The 20086-nt window shown below is 38.8% G+C and overlaps 1 protein-coding gene across 1 annotated transcript in view; it reads left to right on the top strand.

The window, feature by feature from the left end:
- NELL2 (neural EGFL like 2) overlaps positions 1–18757 on the top strand; it is a 134453-nt gene extending 115696 nt beyond the window's left edge. Inside the window, exons 16-20 of the mRNA XM_009095034.4 lie at positions 2498–2638; positions 11669–11862; positions 12854–13030; positions 15058–15282; positions 17942–18757. Of these exons, the coding sequence (XP_009093282.1) occupies positions 2498–2638; positions 11669–11862; positions 12854–13030; positions 15058–15282; positions 17942–17992 (788 nt within the window). The 3' untranslated portion in view covers positions 17993–18757. The remainder of the gene's footprint in view (positions 1–2497; positions 2639–11668; positions 11863–12853; positions 13031–15057; positions 15283–17941) is intronic.
- The last annotated feature ends 1329 nt before the right edge of the window (positions 18758–20086 follow it).

Raw genomic sequence — 20086 nt, 5'->3', positions numbered from 1 at the left:
ACAGCAGCTCTTCTCCTTCAGCCTCTGAGTGGACTTGCACTATTGGTTCTCTGGGGTTTGTAGCTTTAGCCAGCCACAAGTTATGTTGTACTGGCCAGGTTATCTCAAGTGTTCAGTGGGGTCACTTCTGTTCTGCCTGGCGAGCTGGCAGCCAGGCAGCACATTCCCCAGTGGTAAGGGAACTTCCAGGTTGCAATCCTTTCTTCTTTTCTTTTCCTTTTTCATGAGTTATCTGTGGCTTCCTGAGCGAGTAGCAGTAGATAAGACACAGACTGCAAGCCAACCTTTTCTCACTACTGTAACATAATTTTCATTGATCTTCCTCTGATCTCTCAAACACCTCTGAGGTCCCACTGGCTCCTGGCTGCTCACAAGAAAAAGGCCAGAGTTTATACTGATTTAGAAAGAAACACACTGAGCAGTGCAAGATTGTAAAGGTTTGGCATTTCTCAGTCCTGCAGCACAACTACTGAGATGATTATCTTGGAATTCATAGTGGAGTTGAATTTTTTTTTTAAACCAACAGAGACTAAAGATTTAATTTGTGGTGCACAAAGCAGCAAAATATACACTTGCTGCAATCCTGCAGCAGGAGTATTGGTAATTTTTATCACCGTAAATACTGATCATGTACATCAGGGCCACCTGTTAAGAGATAATGTTGATAGGAAATCAGATTGACGCATCACAGCAAAAATTTCTAATGAGATTTTGTCAAGGATCTGTAAAGCTTTTAAAAACCAATAAGCTCATTATACAGTTGTACAGTTATTGCAAATAAATTTTAAAAACCAATTATTTGGCATGTAACTAAAATACCCACATGCCCCCTGTCATGTATAAGAAAAACACAACTCAAAACCAAATGTGGGTGACTGCTCTAAACCTTGTAGTTTATGCAGATGTTCCCCACACACTAATATTTTTATTACCTTGAAATGTGGAACAAAGTGTTCTCAATGGATGAGGAAGTCTCGGGGTTTAAAAAAGGTTTTCTTTGAATAGGTTTCACAAAATACTTGGTAAGAGTATAGCCACACATTATTATTCTATCTAGCCACACATTATTATTCTCAGAAAAGAGATTCCCTACTTTATTGTAGCTCACAGTTTATTTTCTTAGCCAGTTTACACTTCCTCCTCTGAAAATAGCAAATTACATAAAAATGGGAGGTAACAGGGAATGTGGGCAGAATTTTGACATATTTCACATGTATCTCAGTAGTCACATCACACCTCACCTTCATTTCTGCATCCTAAATGATGCCAGGTCAACTGCTGATGTACTTCAAGAATTTGAGTCTTAATTTGTTACTTCAGCTCTTAGTTTAAAAGATTCAGCCTTTGAAGGAAGGTTGAATCCTAGCTTTGGCCAGAGTGGCCAGTACACAGAGAGTTTATTCATTGTTCAAACTCCCGGTGGAGAGTGACTAGAGCTTTTTGTTTCTGAAGGCAGCTGGCACATGTTGTGCCTCCCTTTGTGTTGGTTCTATAGGCACCTCGCAGTCAGCTTGATGCTCAGATAGGTGTGCTACTTCTGGTATAAAATGCAGTGATAAGGCAGTGATCTGATAGGGGACAACTCAGTTTTTCTCCTGTTTGACTCCATACTCCAGTATTCCCTAACTGTTAACAGCACTCATACTCTAGGACCTGTTCTTTAGTACAGCTTACTGTGTACCTGAAGGCACTGGAAGTGAACATGTCACAAAGTTCTCTGCAGCTCTGCTTAGTCCATGAGTACGGGTCTTTAGAATGTGCTTTGGTGGATTTCAGATCTAGTGAGTGCATAAAACAATCCATTCTATAATAAATTATTATTGTAAAGTTTAGTCACTGGAAGTTGTTGGTTTGAGACACACTTCCCAAAGGAATTTCAACGAGAAGGAGAATGTGTTGTGTTTCACCCTCATGATTTAAGCTTTTTTTTTGGAAACCTAGTTGTTTTCTTTGATGATTAGAGAGGAGAGTGCAGTTGGTTATGTTGAGGTTCAGAGGTGCTGGTATAAATCAACAGGAACTGCACAGGATAGGGAAGCTATCTGGTGTTGCCAAAAGCATAAACAAGAACCAGAGTAAATATTTAATGTTTTTATATACCCCTAGAAAAAAAATCTTTATTGTATCAGGCAGCTTGCACTACTCAGAGGGTTAAGATCTAATTATAGGAACTGGGACCTAATTCTTTTCTTCATATTACAACAGTTTAAACAGATGTCAGATTACCTGTCATGGTTTGTGACAAAATGAGGTGTTACTATGTAGGCAGTAAATTGGGATAAGCAGTACCTCTGCTACTGTTTGATCCAACATCATTAGCCAAGCACTTTAATGGAAACAATTCAAAACTTCACTGCAATTAATTCTGCAAATTCAAGTGTCAGTAATGAAAATAATTCTGTGAGACCTAGAAACACCAGGGATATCGTCCTTTCCTTGAATGAATACAGCAATTTTCTCTGTGTGAATTTTCTTCTGCTTTGTTGTCAATAAACAGACATTGATGAGTGCTCGGATGGCTTTGTTCAGTGCGACAGCCGTGCTAACTGCGTTAACCTGCCCGGCTGGTACCACTGCGAATGCAGAGATGGCTACCATGACAATGGCATGTTTTCACCAAGTGGAGAATCCTGTGAAGGTCAGTGCCTAAAAAAGGGGGGGTACTGTTATGGTTCACATGAAACTGTCCAGAAAATGTCTAGTGCTTCAGATTGTACTGGTCAAGCATTGGCTTGAAAACTGCAGTGAAATTTAAACCTTGACCCAAAAGAATGACAGTTTAAATAACCATCATCATCAAAGGCAAAAGAATATAAATATGAATGTTCCTATGACATAGAGTATTAGTGGAGCATTTCTGTGTTTTACTAACATAATATGTAAAGTCAAGGATGGTGATTGGAATGCAGTTTCTCTGGCCCTGCATCTGCTTCTGTGCTTGTCCCTTGCATAAGTGATTTCCCGTGGGCTGGTAGCATGGACTGTAATCTGTCACTCCACAGTAATCAGTTTATATGTCAGATTCTTTGTGTATAGGAAATGGGCCTCAATCCAGACCTCATTTCTTCCATTTTGTTTTCCTCATACACTGAAATAGTTCTTGATTAAAATACTTCCCGCTGCAGAAAACGATGGTGCATCCCTGAGACCCTTACCTATACCTTGGGTGTACTGTGGTGTTTGTCCTGTGTAATGCCTAACTGCTTCTAGAAGGCAGCAATTTGCAGACCTACTTTACAAACTAGGGAGCTCAGTGGACATAGGGCTGGTGCAAGGTGTAGGGGACAAGAGAATGACAAGGGGGACAAGGAGATAGAAAGGTTTCCTGTGTTCATGAATGATCTTAAAGGGAATTAGCAGGTTAATAAGAACACAATTACTTCCAGATTCAGATCTCTTAGTATGGAATTTTATTCATTAAGATATCTTAATAACATCTTATTATGGTATTCATTAAGATATCTTAAGATATGTCATGCTGCTGCTCTAAAATAATAGAAGAAGCCAGTCTTTTTTTGCCATGCACTTCTCAGGGCAAAATTATCACCCTTACTCCCTTCTTTCTCAGAGTGCTGAAATATTCAGTGCTCACAGTGTAAGCTTTCTTATTGCTGTTTAAACTCACATTGGTGGTCTGCATTGGTCCCAAAGGAAAGCAATTGAATTAATTTCTCTAAGGCAGACACACAGTCAGTTCTCCAGGAGTGAGAATGACCTTTCTGGTATACCCATCATCAATACTTTATTTCAACACATTTTCATCACAGCTGAAAGCCTGTATTCCCAGGGGGAATCAGCAATTTAAGGCAACCACTGCTTTCATATGTTGAGCTTTCTTTGTCAAGAACTAACTAAATGTCAGTGTTAGCTGGCCAGGAGTTAGGACAGGAAGGTGCAAAGAATAAGGTGTGATCCCTCTGATTATAACATTGCACTTCTGTCACTTATGGCACAGGAAATAAATAGTCCAGCCAAGCATTTATGGAAATATTCTCAATATCCCAAGTTTTATCTTCAGTGTCAGTATAACACTTACCTGGTGGGTTGAAGATAGTGGTTTGGCACATGCTGTCTCAAGGGAGATACACAATACAAAGTGGCTGTGTTATGATGTGTGCAAACAAGTATCAATTAAGCAGCAAATTCTAAACAAATGAAAAGCCGAGGGAAAAGAAATGGGAGGGTTGCTACATGTGTACAGAAGCTGCAATTATTAGACTGTTTTGACCTTTTCTGCAAAGAGCCAGCAGCTCTTTATTAAACGTACACAGAGGATAACAAGTAATTAAAATTAAATCACAGATGCCAGAAAACTATCTTCATTGCTGATAACCCTAGTGACTAAGAGAGGAACACTTTCAGTTTGATTGATTGCAGCTCCAAACATTGGGATTCTTAGCAACTTGAGATTGCAGATTTATAGGACATCTTGGATTGGAAGGTACCTTAAAGATCATAAAGTTCCAAGCCCCCTGGGTGGGGACTCATCTCCCTAGACAGGTTGCTCAGGATTCCATTCAACCTGGCTTTGATAGGGAGGAAAGTTAGATATTTGATTAGTTTTACCACATCACTTTTTATTGGACTGGAACTTGTGAAATGTTGTCTCAGATAGAAATAAGACCAGAAGGGGCATGAAGAGACAACCTAAAATCCATTGTAGTGTGGAAAGTTGAACTTGGAGTAGCACAACACTGTAGTGCAGAAGCAATTGTCTTCTCTGCTGTCAGGTCTTTCCCCTGTAAGCGATTTCCCTACTGTGTTTAAAGACAGAAGAAAATGGATTGTTTTTGATAGCTCTTCAGTAACATAGTGACTGAAGATGATAGTTCTTCTATCATGATGTGGTCGTTCTTCTAATCACACCTAACCCCTGGTTAGATGTGATTAGATTGAGCTGGTGGTGGATGATCTTTTAGACAGTCACTTCAATGGGGCAGCAGCTTCCAGGCTATACTAATCTCAGATTTCGAATCACAGTTCCCCAGTTCTCCTTTTCAACTCTATCCAGGACCAGCATCCTCTGAAACTTTCTGTCTTGTGCAGGTGCTTCAGCTTGCAGAGCTGTAGAAGGAACAGTGCAAACTACTTCGAAGTAGTGTTTTATAGATGGTGCATAATAGGCTTGACTTGACTCATCTTTTGTAAGTTTTAGAGTTGCTTTGAAGTAAGTTCCTTCTTCTAGAGGAAAAAAATTTTAAAAGCCAGGGAAGATTTTCTTTCTTGATTGTTCTACATTGTCTTCCTCAAATCTGGGTCTCTTTGTGTCCCCTGCACATGTGCTGGTAATACTACAGACAGTGTTTCAATGATCAGTGTAATCAGTTCTTTGTTTCCTTCAGCAAAGACTCCAATTTTAAAAATCCATGTGGAAACACCTCTGTTAAAATCACAGATGCACAGGAGCATTTCCTTAAAAACCTTGCTTTAACAGAATTCCAACACTGCACCTATACCTTTTAGGACATCACAATAAATATTCCTACCTAGAGCTGGGCTCCTTGGTAGCACTAGACTTTGTCAGTGCTTGATAACGAAATTATAGTTACTGAATTGCCTATTTTACACATCTGTTGACCTTGGCTACTGCTGCTTCTTTGGCACAGCTGAGAATATTGAATATTTTGACTAATGTACTTGAATACAAAAATTCATAATCTCATTTTATTTTACCTACAGGCGATTCAAGACCTAGAGATCCCTTTGATAACAGTTTTGATTCACATTACACCCCTAGGTACACCTATAGTGTCTATAAAAATTACTGAGAGAAAAGATGAGAAATGCAGCTGTAGGGCTTCAACCTCTTAGCAGCACTTGCTGTTTTTCCCTTGGAAATAGAATTATGTTATGCCTTGTTATATTTCCAGAAAAGTGAAATATCAGCCATATAGTTCTTGAGAATGTATGGCTTTGGGAAGTCTTACATGTTATATACATAAATATAGCACTCAGTATGGTATACTAACTTGTATCTTCCTCTTTGATCCTGACAGCTTTTCTTTGTAGTTTCTTTAGTCTTATTGGTACTGAAGGTTGTCTTTTATGTACCATTTCATAAAGAGAGCTAGGCTAAGGGAGTAGATATTGCATCCTCAGGCTTCACTGCAGTAAAAAACAATAGAACTGAGGGCAAAATCCTAAAATAAGAAAGTTCAGGCCCCATTAATGTTTGCCCTGCAGTTCTGTGTAACATCCTGATTCTTTTGAATTTGTCCTTTGCAATGTCTAAAAGCTTCCATAATCAGTTGAAGTGGGAGGCTATATTGGTTTGTACCAGAATAGTGCAGGTTATGCCTCTGCAGTTATTGGACATTTGGCACACATCCCCATCCAAAGAAAGCTCACCTAATTAAGGCAGCCCCTCAGGACTTACCAAGAGTATCTGTCAGGTGCCAGCTGTTGTTAGTATAGAATATGAGATCAATGTACCTTCACTCTCAGCAGGTACTACATTCTTTACATGAGACAGATGCAAATGAAAGGGTTGGATAGATCAATCCAGAATGCCCAATTCATAAAAGAATCTTTTTTTGGTTGTAAGAGTTTATCCATATGTGAACTTCCATTTGGGTTTTCTATTCTGAAGTATCTTATGGTTTTTTCCTACCATCCTGCTTCCAGAATTAGAATCACTTACTTCTCTATGTGACAGAGCAGCCAACCTGACAGCACAGAAGCTGAGGCTCAACTTGAAGTCTGTTTTCAACAATCCAGGATAATGAGGGATGGAGGCATATTACAAGCCTCAGTATGCTCCCCAGCCTTCCTGACTGAGCAAAGTCCAAAATGGTCACTCCAGCATCTATGTCTCTGGATCTGAAAGGCAGAGGAATTGCTGGCTGTCAGGATGTCTCAGTTTATCTCACACTGCATCCAGTATTTTAACTAGTACATGAGATTTCTTGAAGTTGAAAACCCACTGTCAGCTTAGAGTCCTACGCTTAGGTTTATCAGAAGCTGTGTTTTTGACAGCAATTAAGTGAAACAGGAAATAAAAAATCATTACTCTTCAGCAGAAAATCTTACTAGTACTCACAAAGCTCCATCAAAATCCTTTTGCTTTTATTCATGATCATTAAAAGTCAGCAAATAAAGTGACTTCTTTCTTTTTTCCATTTATACCAAATAGAGCTATAGATATTAAGGTTTCAGTATTGAATTTCTGAACCCAACTTAAGCATCACCAAACAAAAGCATGGAGACACATTAGTGTTTCAATATTCTGGAGTGTGGGAAGAAAACAAAATTGCCAGATTTTCTTGTCTTTTATAAAAGGACTGATAAAACAGAAACTTCACCACTATATTTTATAAGACAGAAATTTGAACACATTTGCTGTATAGGGAAATGACATTTCAGTCAAGCTGATGTTACCAACATCTGAAGTCTCAGCTCTTCATCTTCCACATCTGGTATGCACTCTCACAGGTGGCTTACATGAACTCAGAAATAAATTATTCACAATCCACTCGCTCTTTGAAGAATGATTATACCAGTCAATAGATCTACTCAGGACAGAAAAGAACAGAAATAGAACTTTCTGCTCAGACGAGCTTGGGTTCCCTAGCAAATGCACTCCTTCCTTTTTTGCCTTAAGCAAAAGGAACTCAGGTATCCTGCTACTTTCACCTTGCTGAGCTAATGCTATTCCTCAGAGCAAAGGTAACTGAGAAACTTCAGTTGCTTCAGAGCAAAGGAACTGTCCACCCTCCTGAGCCATCTCTTCCATTTGTATCTCTTCTCAGTGATACAAATGTTCCCCTTTTCTTTAAAAAAAAAAATGATATCTAACCAATATCAGAATGACGAGACATTCTGAATCAGAGGCTGCTTGCTGCTCAGGACCAAGTGAAATGGTGCTTTGTCCCTCTGTGTTTCTTTGACTACCTCTTCCAAGAAATAGTCAGTGAATCTCTTAATACAACTATTGGGTCATAACCTGGAGCAATTGAAATTCCCATTTTTATTGAGTTTTCTATGTCTGCTGCAGTCTCACAAATACTGCAAAGGGAGTTTAGTCATTCTAAGTACTGTCACCACATTGCATGGCTTCAGTCCGGTATTTTTCCTGTGTAGACATTAAATGATTTGTAACAGAATTAACTCCTGGTTCTCTGTAACATGTATCACTACTTCTCCCATGATATTCCTTTGTTATTGCAGCATTAAGTTGTAACAGATGATAGTAAGAAAAGGAAAATCCTTAAAAATGAGACAGATGAAAGCTGCTGTAATTTTTCATGTAGGTTAGATAAATAGGAATTGATTCTCAGTTTAGCCCTAGACAACTAGTTACATTTCATTTCTGTTGGGGTTTTTATTGAGGCAAACCTCCAAGTCTTTTGAGACATAATGTTCTAATGTGCTAACATTCAAGCTGCTTGGTTCTTAAGCAGTGTGTTGTAAATAGCCTGAAGTGAACTATTTGTTTTTGAGTGGTTTGTGGGGGACTCTCTTTGGTTTTTTTTTTTTGTTTTGTTTTTTGTTTTTGTTTTGGTTTCTTTTGGGAGGGGGCTGGGGGATTGTTTGTATGTGTGTTCTGTTAACAGCATGGGAGCAGTCATGAAATGGCTTGGTGGCTGGATATAGCAGAATATGCAATCTGTAATCCTACCATCTTCCCTTTTCAAACACAGAAGGTGTAGCACCCAGTGTCCCTTGTCCATAGCTGGTTATGGCTGTAAGCACAATTTCAATAACATGATTCACCATCTATTAAAAGTCTAAAGTAAAAAAAAACTGAACAAAGTTTTGGTTGGTATGGATGACTTGTGTGCAAGTTCTTTGCTGGTAAAGCCTGATGTTTGATGTGGATGAATAATGCAGATGAGAGTTTCATGCGTGAAAAGTTGTGTTTCTCTTGCTGCATCATAAACACACTACTGTTTCTGATTAGGTTAGAATCAAAATGTAAATAGCTCCTGCTGTGACTAGGGATATTTAAATTGTCCTATCCAGAACATTTATTTTCATAAATCAAACAACTGAGAAAAACAAGACTGGGAATTTTCAGAAGTTCTCAATGCCAGATAAGCTCGGCTCAATACCAGAGCCAATGATGAAACCTCCATTATTTTCACTTACTGTGACTGTGTTGAAAAATAAACCTCAGAAGCCTTTTTCTCATGGGAAAATTGTGAAATAGACTTGTATATGACTGCCGAAAGCAGAATCAATGTTCATAGGCTCACCATTTGTTGTTTGAAGGAAAGCTTTCTTATTTACATGACAGCTGAACTTTGTCCAGTTACCTCATTAAGTATGTCTGCCTTCTGTTAAGCAGATAGGTTGCTGAGAAGTGGCATTATAAATTTATGACAGTTGTGTGAAAATTATGTACAAAAGAGTGTCCTAAACAAATGAATACAAGTTTTGGAAAGTAATTTATCAAAAATTACTTTGACAATAAAGATAATCTGGCTGTTAATCAGAATCATTACATTTAAACTGAATTTCTGCCTGTTCTTGTTATTGCATGATTTAGGAACAGCTATACCTTAATTTTAAATTGCCAGATTATATTACTTTCTGGCTGGATTTAAGAGAAAATATAGGAAGGAGAGAGCAGCTCTTCCATCCCTCTGCTCTGCCCAAACTGGCATCACTCAAACCATTCCTGTTTACTACTTTTCCAAAAATCTTCAAGTTGAGAGTCTGGACAGCCTCTGCAGGGCCACTGGTTGTGTATCCTGACTGTTGGGGTGGGTTTCCTGCCTGGTGTGCCTGAGATGTTTCAGACACACTGACTTAGGTTCATGGTCCCAGTTATCTCCTGCCCTGTTACAACAGTGACTGCCTCCAGATGCCTCAGAAGGCAGAGAGGTAGAAGATGTAGAGATCTGACGTGATTTGCCTGTTCTGGATTATCTGTTACATAAATAAGTGTACCATGGGCCCTAATTCATTAAATGTGTCCAAAAGTCACAATCTCTCCAAAGATCTGTTAGCACTGAAAATTGAATATTCTGGCTAGTTTTATACATGTTTGGCTATGCAATTTTTTTTTGCCTCTTAGGATTCTGTAGCAGTGAATGTAGTTTGTTTATGCATTGCATGAAAAGTTATTTCCTTTTATCAGGCATAAATTTGTTGTCTTTCAGTTCCATTCACTGTCCCTTGTCTAGTATGTTAGCCAGTATGGAGAAAAAAGGTCTCAACATGTCTTCTTTGGAGGTTTGTGGGGGGTTTTTTTGATTTTTTTTTTTTTGTGTGTTTTTTTGGGTTTTTTTGTTTTTTTTTTTGTTATATCCCCTCTTCCTTTAGAGATGAGCAATCCATGTTTTTTATTTCACCTCAAATGTTATTTCCCCCAATCTTCCCATAAGCCCCAGTAATTTTGCAATTCTTTTTAAGATCATGCCACTTTTACTGCACAAAGTATTTGAAGGAAACCCGCTATGCTGCTAATTTGTACAATGGAGTTCTAATAATTTCCCTGCTGTTTTTCCTCCCAATTCATATTCATGTTAGCAACTTGTTAACATTTTTGGGTTTTTGACCATAGCCACGCTTAGAATTGAAATGGTAATTGAATTATTTTGCTTTAGACTGAATGCACTTGAGGTGGATTGGAGGTTTCATTTCCATTTTTGAACCCAAAGCTGAGTGTTTTATCTTTTAGGTTTTTATGCTGCTGGTGAAAGACCATATGCATGCATGACCATATTCCTTATTTTATTTCACTTCTCTGGTGGACATTTAATTATAACATCACTAATTTTAATGAACTTTAATCAAGAACTTGGACCATACTGATGAGAAATTGTATTTAGAGTTGAACTCAATATCTCAATATTTAAAGTCACTGTAGTTCTAGTGTTTACTCTGTTTTCCACTTTTTATGGCATATATCCATTTACTTCATGCCCCTTTGAAGGTTCTTTCCATGATCATTTTTCTCCATTTAAACAGCTGTAAAAGCTAAATAAAGACTATTTGAGTAGAAGATAGTGTGTGCTGTTAGCTTTCCTTTGCAAAATAGTCGTGTGTACCTTGGTAAAGGCTTTAAAGTACTTTTTAATTCTTTGAGAGATATTGGTTTTGAATTAATTTATTTTTATTCATTGGAGACATGATTTTTTTTTTTTCTATTGTAGACATAAGGGCTATAGTTGTCTCTGCAACTTGAATATTTAAAATATTCTACTTTTTACATTCTAATAAATGATGAAATTTAAAGCATGGTGTGCTTAAATGAGCTTACAGGTCAGACATCAACTTTCACATTAAATTCTCATCAAGTGAACTCGAATGTGCTAGACAGAGCCAGAAAAAGGCTTTAAGAACATGATTCTGAAGCTGTTCTTGTTTCACATAACATGTCTCATGTATGGTTTCCATAAACTAAGGCTTTTTAAGGAGCTAAGAATTATTCTTTCTCTCATGTTTCTTGTGGTTTCATCATTCTATCTATTGTACTCAATAGCATTCATTTAAAAATATGTAAAGCAAAACTCAAAATATCAGCTTAAAACATGATCCAAAAAAGCTGATGTGACTTGTAAAAATTTTTTTGTTAGTTTTTAAGTTCTCCCCATTCTGGTGAACGACAAATTAATTTTCAGCTGAAGGCCTTGATGGCTAAGAATCATTTGTATTGACGGCCACAAGAAAATTTTTGTTAATTGGCTGCAGTCTGAGAGCATTCCATGGCATGTTTTTGCAGACATTGATGAATGTGGAACTGGAAGGCATAGCTGTGCCAATGACACCGTTTGCTTTAACTTGGATGGCGGGTATGACTGTCGGTGTCCCCACGGCAAGAACTGCACGGGAGACTGTATCCATGAAGGCAAAATCAAGCACAATGGTCAGATTTGGGTGCTGGAGAATGACAGATGCTCTGTCTGCTCGTGCCAGGTCAGTACAAATGCAAGTAGCTGCTTCTGCAAGGTGGTGGTAGGGATGAAGGGCAGAGCACCAGGATCCAAGTGAGATTCCTGTTTTAGCTGCCTTCTCAGGTGCATGTCTGGAGCTACAGAAATAAAATCATGTATTACCTAGGGTTTTGGAGATAGCTTCTCTCTCCAACCTGCATGAGCAAAACATTCATTGGAAGTTTATTATGTGGTGCTGGGAGAAGGATGACAGTACTGTGTTGTTAGCAGAGATGCCACCTGTGTTCTCTGGGTGGGAGTAGCAGCATTTTCATGCAAATAAACTGTCTAGACACCTATTGGGGCTGGAGTCTGACGCCAGTATCTCAAGCAGATAGCTATGAATAGAAGTAGGTTCTGTGTCTGCAGGATAATTTAGCTTAACTTCCTCAAATGTTTGCTCTGAGAAGTTTGGTCCCAAGCTAAATGCTGATGGAGAATGAAGGGCCAAAACACTACTGACAATATCCTGAGCATTTCAGCAGCTCGACTTTAGCATACATGGTTTAGTTTCAAATCACCTACCATCTTCCTATGTGAATAATTACAGAACAGAGTGGTTGATCTTCCCTGGCACCCTCCAACCTGTTTTTTTATGAAACCATGATATTCTATGAAATTTAAAGCAAGATTCATCAAGCATCTCCATGAGAATTACAAACTTAGTGCAATCCATTAAAGTCTAACCCTTGGTAAAGACACCCTTGGGTTTCCCCACCTCAGGGGAGCGCTGCCTGGAGATAGGTTGAATGAAGGATGGGTGTAAGACAACAGGGGCATTTTATGGTTGTTAGTGAGTGTGTATGGGGGTTTCTGGCTTGGTTTGAATTGTATTTTGGCAAAGATGCTGTGTAGGGGAAAACGTGTGAGCTGCTAATGGCTTAGAATCATGGTGAAATATAAAATTTTGGCTGGAGTTTGGCTAGAGTTGTGCAAATTTCTGCCATCGCTGTGTGTCTCTCTTCTAAAACCAGACTGGATATGTGATGTGCCGGCGAATGGTCTGTGACTGCCAAAATCCCACTGTTGACCTCTTCTGCTGTCCTGAGTGTGACCCAAGGCTCAGCAGTCAATGTTTACACCAGAGTGGGGAGTTTTCCTATAACAGTGGTGATTCCTGGATACAGAACTGTCAGCAGTGCCGCTGCCTGGTAAGGATCCTGATTACAGCTGCACAGACCGGAGGGAAAACGATATGAGATATTCTGATCTGTGAATGGTTTCATTTTCATGCATTAGCATCCACTTAATTTTCCCTGAAGTACATGTATAATTAAAATCTGGTTTTCCTGGGTTTTTGTCAGTATTGTCCAATTTCTGTCAAAAATGTGTTTTGACACAATAGACATAATATAAATTACTTAATCATGAAGGTGGTTTCAGCAGAGTGGAGGTCATTTGGATATGGCACCTACACAGCAACACTCACATCCACTTATTCAGAGACTGATGAAGCTCTATAAGGAAATTCTAAATATGCATTTATTATCACAGCTGATATTTTCAAGGATGCTGGTAAACTTAAACTTATTCATTCAGACATTTCAAGTAACAGAAAAATAATAAGACTTCTTGCATTTTTCAAAACAGTGAAATGAAGTTTGAAAAAAATCTGTTAAAGCTTGTCACCTTTTCCCTAGGCATGTATTTTGAAGTCTAAACAAAACCTATTCTGCATAATGCTGCTCATGAAGTTTCTGTGACAGAGAAAATGCCCAAGATAAAAACAACTAGCTTTTATCACAAGTTATCTCCAAAAATAAGGGCTGGTCCATGTAGCAGCTTTGGCTTGTCAGGGTATCATGAATAACAGCCAGAAGCCCATTTGTGTAGACTGTGCTTACAGTGCTATCACTGCCAAAATTCAATGAAATAGATAACCATGTGCTTCTTAAAAATGAAAAAATAACCAACCTACAATTTAGGATCTCAATAGATGTTTCTTTTTTCTCAAGATGCTACTTCTGTAGCAAAAGTCTACTTTCTTTCAGTGACCATGGATTTTTTGGGGTGACAAAGTATTTTCTACTTCCTGTACTGTCCATCACTGCAAAAAATAGATTGAAGTGTCAAGATCAGTAACTGGATTAAAAGATTGCTTTCAGTCTTACCATCATGCAATTCAAAAAGAAGAAGATTGACCCAGATGAGAATTTTTTGAAAGACTAACTTTGCAATACTTTCTGTAACAAGTGGAGGAAATTTGGGGCTATTACAAGTTTCCATTATTTTTTTTTTCAGTTTCTGCTTTGAGTATAGCAAACTCCTCATTCTCAAAGACTTAGATACATTTTTTTGTGAATAAACTGTTTTCCTAGGGCTAAATGCTGTTCTTTTTGCCCCCCCCCTTAAGTCCAGACTATTAAATCTGTGCTCAAATGAGCTGAATAAATTGGAAGTCAGAGATCTGCTCAAAAAAAAAAATGGTACATCATTGACTTCTGTGAAGTCTTTTCTTTGAGCAGTAGATCTGCAACTTTGGCCTTTGTCCAGACTGAAGAGAAGCTGATTCCAGCTTCTAGTAACTGATATGATTCATTAAACATCTTTAGATTTGTGTTCATGTATAAAGTAAGTTCCCATAGGATATGCTGGCCCAACACAAGTCTCTGCTCAGACCTTTTCTTACCTTGACTGTACTAAATCTGCCATGTAGAAGGTATGATAAAGTTTGGAACTTCAGTTATTCTGTTCATAATATCCTAAGTGGATGGAGGGTGGAGTGGGTAGAGGTTCTCTCATTGAAAATGTGGTGGTATTCCCTGTTACCTTGGGGAGGAAAAAAAAGAGCACTGAAAAATTGAAAAAAAACCCTGAAAATTTTGGCATACTTTTGCAGTGCATTCATATTACAACTTCTGTCCCTTGCAGAATTAGGGCCAAAAAGACAGGCCAAAATCCTGTTTTGCATAATTTCGGGGAGAATCTTGACCTGCAGCTTGATGGAGAGTGTACTGAACTAAGTTGAATCCAATCTACTTTCTGAAGGGCATGCAGAAAAAGGCACCTGATCTGCTGTGTGTCCCACAATCAATGGATATCAGTGTTTTCTGTGCTGAATTCTGAAGAGCGCCAGATGGGAAAGAACAGCCAGCTAGGGAACATAATGCTGAATCAGAGGAATGGATGAGGAACAAAACAAAAACTAATAATAATATCTTGTTCTTTCTGAAAACAGCAAGGAGAAGTTGACTGCTGGCCCCTGCCATGCCCAGAGGTGGACTGTGAGTTCAGTGTCCTCCCTGAGAACGAGTGCTGCCCACGCTGTGTCACTGACCCCTGCCAAGCCGACACCATTCGCAACGACATCACTAAAACTTGTCTGGATGAAACCAACGTCATTCGCTTCACTGGATCTTCCTGGATTAAGCATGGCACAGAGTGCACCCTCTGCCAGTGCAAGGTAATCAAGGGGATAAAGATGAGACTGAGATGCTTCTTCCCAGCTTGTTCTGTGGCACATAAATATTCATATGGCACTGAGTCTGGTCAGGGAACAGTTCGAGTCTACACTCGTTTTAAAGCAGCAGAGATGACAGTAAACGTGTTCAGCTTAGTTAACTGTACTCTTGCAAGTGCTAGAAGCACAGTTTGATGTGCTAGCAGATCAGAAGCAGGACAACAGAGTGCTGTGGACAAGGGACTGGGCCTCACTTTTCCACCAGGATAGCTCAATTCGAGTTTAAACATGGAGATCCAAGCTCCATGCTATCTAGGAAACATGCAAGACTGGCTCTGTAAGCCTAGACTTTGCACAAGAAATTTGTTCAGTGGGATGCTATAGTGTTGCTGGAACTGATTGAATTGCTTTTTGAGAATAGTAATTGCTTTCTGAATAAAAGGACTAGTTATATGGTTACATAGCTTTTGTACGTTAAAATTAATCAATGTGTTTAGAACATTTACTGGTTTTGTACTCAAAGAAATTGATTGAGGAGAAAAATTAATGGCTACAGGCATATGAGAATTCTGGTATCTCTTTTTGCAGATGAAAAAGAAAAAGGGCTTAACGAAAGTGTTTCTATTCAAAATAAGATCATAAAGTGAACTGTGGTTTTTGCCACTCAATACTGAATAGTGGCAATATGTGTTTCCACAGCAGCCAAGGAGAGAGAGCAGGATTCATGCACAGTTCTTTAATTACTACTGAGTTGATTTTGTGCTTTATTCTATGTTCTTCCCAAGCAAGGTGCTTCTCAAACTCCAATACATGGTACAATCAACTACTTGAAAAGGTGCTCATAAAAAAAAAAATTCTATCTTCAACACCTCCTTCTGTGAGAATTCTGTGTGATCAGGCAGCAGAAGCTGTCAAGCATCACTTCCTTCCTCTGCTTTTTCTGATGCAATACTGTGTGCAATAGGTGCTGCTGTGGAGGCATAGTCCTTTTTCAAGGGCAGTGGTATGCACTAAGGAAGTGACAGCACTTGTCCTGATGTTAGAATGGGTCAGTGGTTAGAAGAAAATGCTGTGATCTGACAGACTGGCTAATGGTTAGAAAGCAGCTGCTGCCCAGAGGATGTTAAAAACCTGTACTTTTGAGGTCCATAGCTGGTGCTATACACCAGCTTCAATGCTAGAAGTTATTTTTTGCTCAGGCAATTTGCTAAGGTTCTTATGCATCTGGTTCCCCATCTGTAAAAGAAATTATTGTGTGTGGTTCTTCCTTAAAACCCTTTGGAGACTTGGTGCTGGGAAATGTGCTCTTGTTGTACTGCTCATCAGTGGCAATGCACAAGGCACCTTGTGGCCACCTAAGTGCTGCTCCCATCTGGCCTTTTGTGTTAAGCAAAGACTGAACCTTAAGCATTGACTAATTGGTATTCAGTATAAACACATACACAGACTTATCAAATCCATTGCTGCCCTGTGGACATAGTGAGGATTAAAACAGATACTCTGCAAAACTCCATAATTTTAGTGACTCAGGTGTGACTGCCTAACAAAGAAGAGGTACCACTTTGTCCTTAAACAAGCCCAAAACTTATTCAATTCTCCTTACAGAGCAACGTTGATTTTGAAATACACTATCTGCTCATATTGGCAGCATTTTAATATTGCAGTTCTGCAGGCAAGCAGCCCACTGCCTCCAGATCAGGGTATGGTGTGCCCAGTTTGTATAGTGTTCCTTCTCATTCATCCTGTGTCACCCCACTCTTGTAAAGCATCTCATGGAAGGTCAAAGCTCCAGACTAAGCCTCTCTAAACAAGCTATAGCAAAATAGGTTTACACAAATTCTTTAAGAGTTTAGAAACCTGGGCATCAGCTAAAGCAGACTTAGCCACAAAAACAATTCTAATCACAAATAAAAAATGGGGAGAGTAGGATTATAACCTTCTGTAACAGAAGGAGTGAAAGAAAATGCTTGAATTATTCAGACTTTGGTTTTAATAAATCCTGTCGGTTTAGTCAATTGAATGTATTTGGACTAATTTATAAATAATACTCATTTTTTTATTTGCATTTTAAGAATCAGACTTAAGAAGTAGTAGCGATGCAGAAATTATTTCTCCAGTATTTAATGATGTCCATAGGCAATCTGTTCCCCTAACTGCGCTTAGTATTCTCACAAGAATGTCTGGACTATTTGGAAAATATCTGTGGATTAATGTTTGCTGGTGTTACAGCCATGATTCATGAAGTTGAAGCATTCAGGGCTAAATAAAACCCAGAATCCCTTCTGCCTGATCTGAATAAAACTCCCAAGTGCCTTGTCTTGTTCAACAGCTTTATGTATTTGAGCAGATGCCTGATACCTTTATGTTGGGAGCATTCCTTCCACTGATCCCAGCTTCTTTCAGTTTGAGTGCTGTAGCTCAGGGACACAGACCACAAGAAGCCAAGCAATTAGAGGAATCATAATAGCCTGTTCCCTCGGGCAACATAAGGACATGAGGACAATGTCATGAATCTGATCCAAGTCTGTACATCTTTTGTGTTTTACAAGTCTGTATGCTCAAATCTGATGGGTATTTGCAAACAGCCAAGCTTGTTAAATTTGCTTGTTTTGTACAAAATGCAAATTGTTTCAATTCTTCTTTCTGTTTTTCCATCCTTTAGAATGGCCATGTCTGTTGCTCAGTGGATCCACAGTGCCTTCAGGAACTGTGACACCAACAACTATCTCTCACAAGCAGTTTCTGGATAAAGAATTTTCCTTCACAGAAATAGAACTTTAGACCAAAAATTGTTCAAAATTAAAACTAAAATTAGGTTGGTTTTGTCTGTCTGAAGTGCAGATATGTGATGAACTCAGCTACCTGAATCAGAGTGAAACTTCTGGGACTCAAGACAGGCTCAGATGTGTAAACCTTTGTATGAGGTTAGGCCCAAATCTTCTGGCTATTTGTCTGTCTGGCATCCTTGTGCAGAATGTTTAGGTTAGTGTAAAGTGACACATTGTAATGCTGTACATAATGATGTCAAGATCTAAAATCAACTAGGAGCTCTTACAGGGTCTTCTGAAGCTTTGAGAGTCCAACGCTTGGCCAGATGCAGCAGATTCACCTAATCATATTTGGAACTGCACAAATGTGTTTGATTGCTTACTGCAGAACTTAGCAGATGTTTGAGTAAAAGGATGAAGCCTTCAGGAATAATGAACCTAGCAGCTAAGATGTGATATGTACAGTATGTGCGCTGAAAAAAAAAAAGAAGTTATTGTAAAAAACAAAAACAAACAAGAAAAAACCAAAAAAACCAAAAAAAAAAAAAAGAAAACCCGTGATGCACAGGCATGGCTTCTTAATGTTTTCTGATGGGAAAAGTCATCAATATTTCCTTGTTTTACTGCACTTACTATTATTTCTTGATTGACTTTGTTCAGTATAAGCTCGTTATTGTGCAAATTTAAATAAATATTTCTCTTACCTTAAATTTCTGTTTGTGCCATCTTTCCTTTTCAAGGACTTAATTTTCATGTATGCGGTTACTTTGCCAGTATTCCCGGGAATCTGGACAATACAGGTGAGGTATTGCCTGTGTAGCTCCTCTAAGTGTGGGAGCTTATGCCCAGCACAGCCTTTTGCCTATCATGTCTTATCTTTGTTAAGATACACATAAGTAATTTGTCATTACAGGAGGATTAAATAGCAAATTCACATTCCTAAAGATCCCCTTTGTGTCAGTGGGGTGTTGGCACGCAGAGTCAGTAGAGACCATTTGTGTGTCATTTGGATCTGTTCACATTTGCAGGGGATCTTCTCCAAATTCCTCCTCTGTCCAGCTGCCAAAGGTTGGTTTGTCTTCCATAAGCTCTGCAGCTGTTTTTGCTGTTTGTGTGAAGGATCTTAATGCGTGGGGATTACTGCAAAATGCAAACCCTTTTGTCACTACTGTTCTCTGGGGACAGTAAATAAAGGAGGCTACATGACCAAACCTGTGTCATTCTCAAATAGAAATAAAGAATAAAGCAATGCTTACAAATTGCAGACTGAAAAAGAATATGAACTTGTAGAAGAAAAGAAGCTGAATTGTAAAGAATGCATCACAAACAGTGGAGACAAAACAGGAGAGAACGAAGATGCCCAAGATGACAGCATTCTTTAGATGCTGCTTTAGTACTCATATTCTTTTCAGAGTGCCTTGCTGCTCTTACCATCTCTCTTACAAGGAAACCTGGACAGGCAAGACTTCCAATAATATTGCTCCTGTGTGATATGAAGTTTCAAGGGCGATCCGTGTATGCGGTTTTACAAAGCAGAATTATTTCCTGCAAACAGATGCTACTTCAGTTTCATGTACTGCAGGAGATTAAAGGAAACTCATGCAACCACATGTATCCAGCAGGTATTCCCTAGAACCTGGATGGTTTTGGATCAGGGGATACAAGAGATACTAGGCCACGAAATGCTAATAGTTTAAACAAGTCCAAGAAATTAAAAATAGGGGGAAAAGTACTCAAATGGATATTTTACATTGAACATATAAAGTTATGAAGAAGTCCAGACCAAATAAAACCTTTTCCTCATCTAGTCCATAAACAACAGCTATTCAAAGGGGTTTTTTTTCTGGTTTGCCCTATTCCTGGCAAGCTGCAATCACTATTTTTAAAGAAGATAGTTAGCTCCCTCCCAAAAAAGGTGCTTTCTCTGCAATGTTTTCTTGCCTTCTAGGAATTGTCAGGAGGTCAGGTTTTCACCTCAGACTCTGAGGAACATCTCCAGTGAATTTCATGAGCTGGCACATGGCTGTTCCTGAGAGAAG

The sequence above is a fragment of the Serinus canaria genome, chromosome 1A, assembly GCF_022539315.1.
Source record: "Serinus canaria isolate serCan28SL12 chromosome 1A, serCan2020, whole genome shotgun sequence".
NCBI classification, from domain to species: Eukaryota; Metazoa; Chordata; class Aves; order Passeriformes; family Fringillidae; genus Serinus; species Serinus canaria.
Note: the sequence above shows the minus strand (reverse complement) of the source record. Positions and strands in the feature narration are given on the sequence as shown.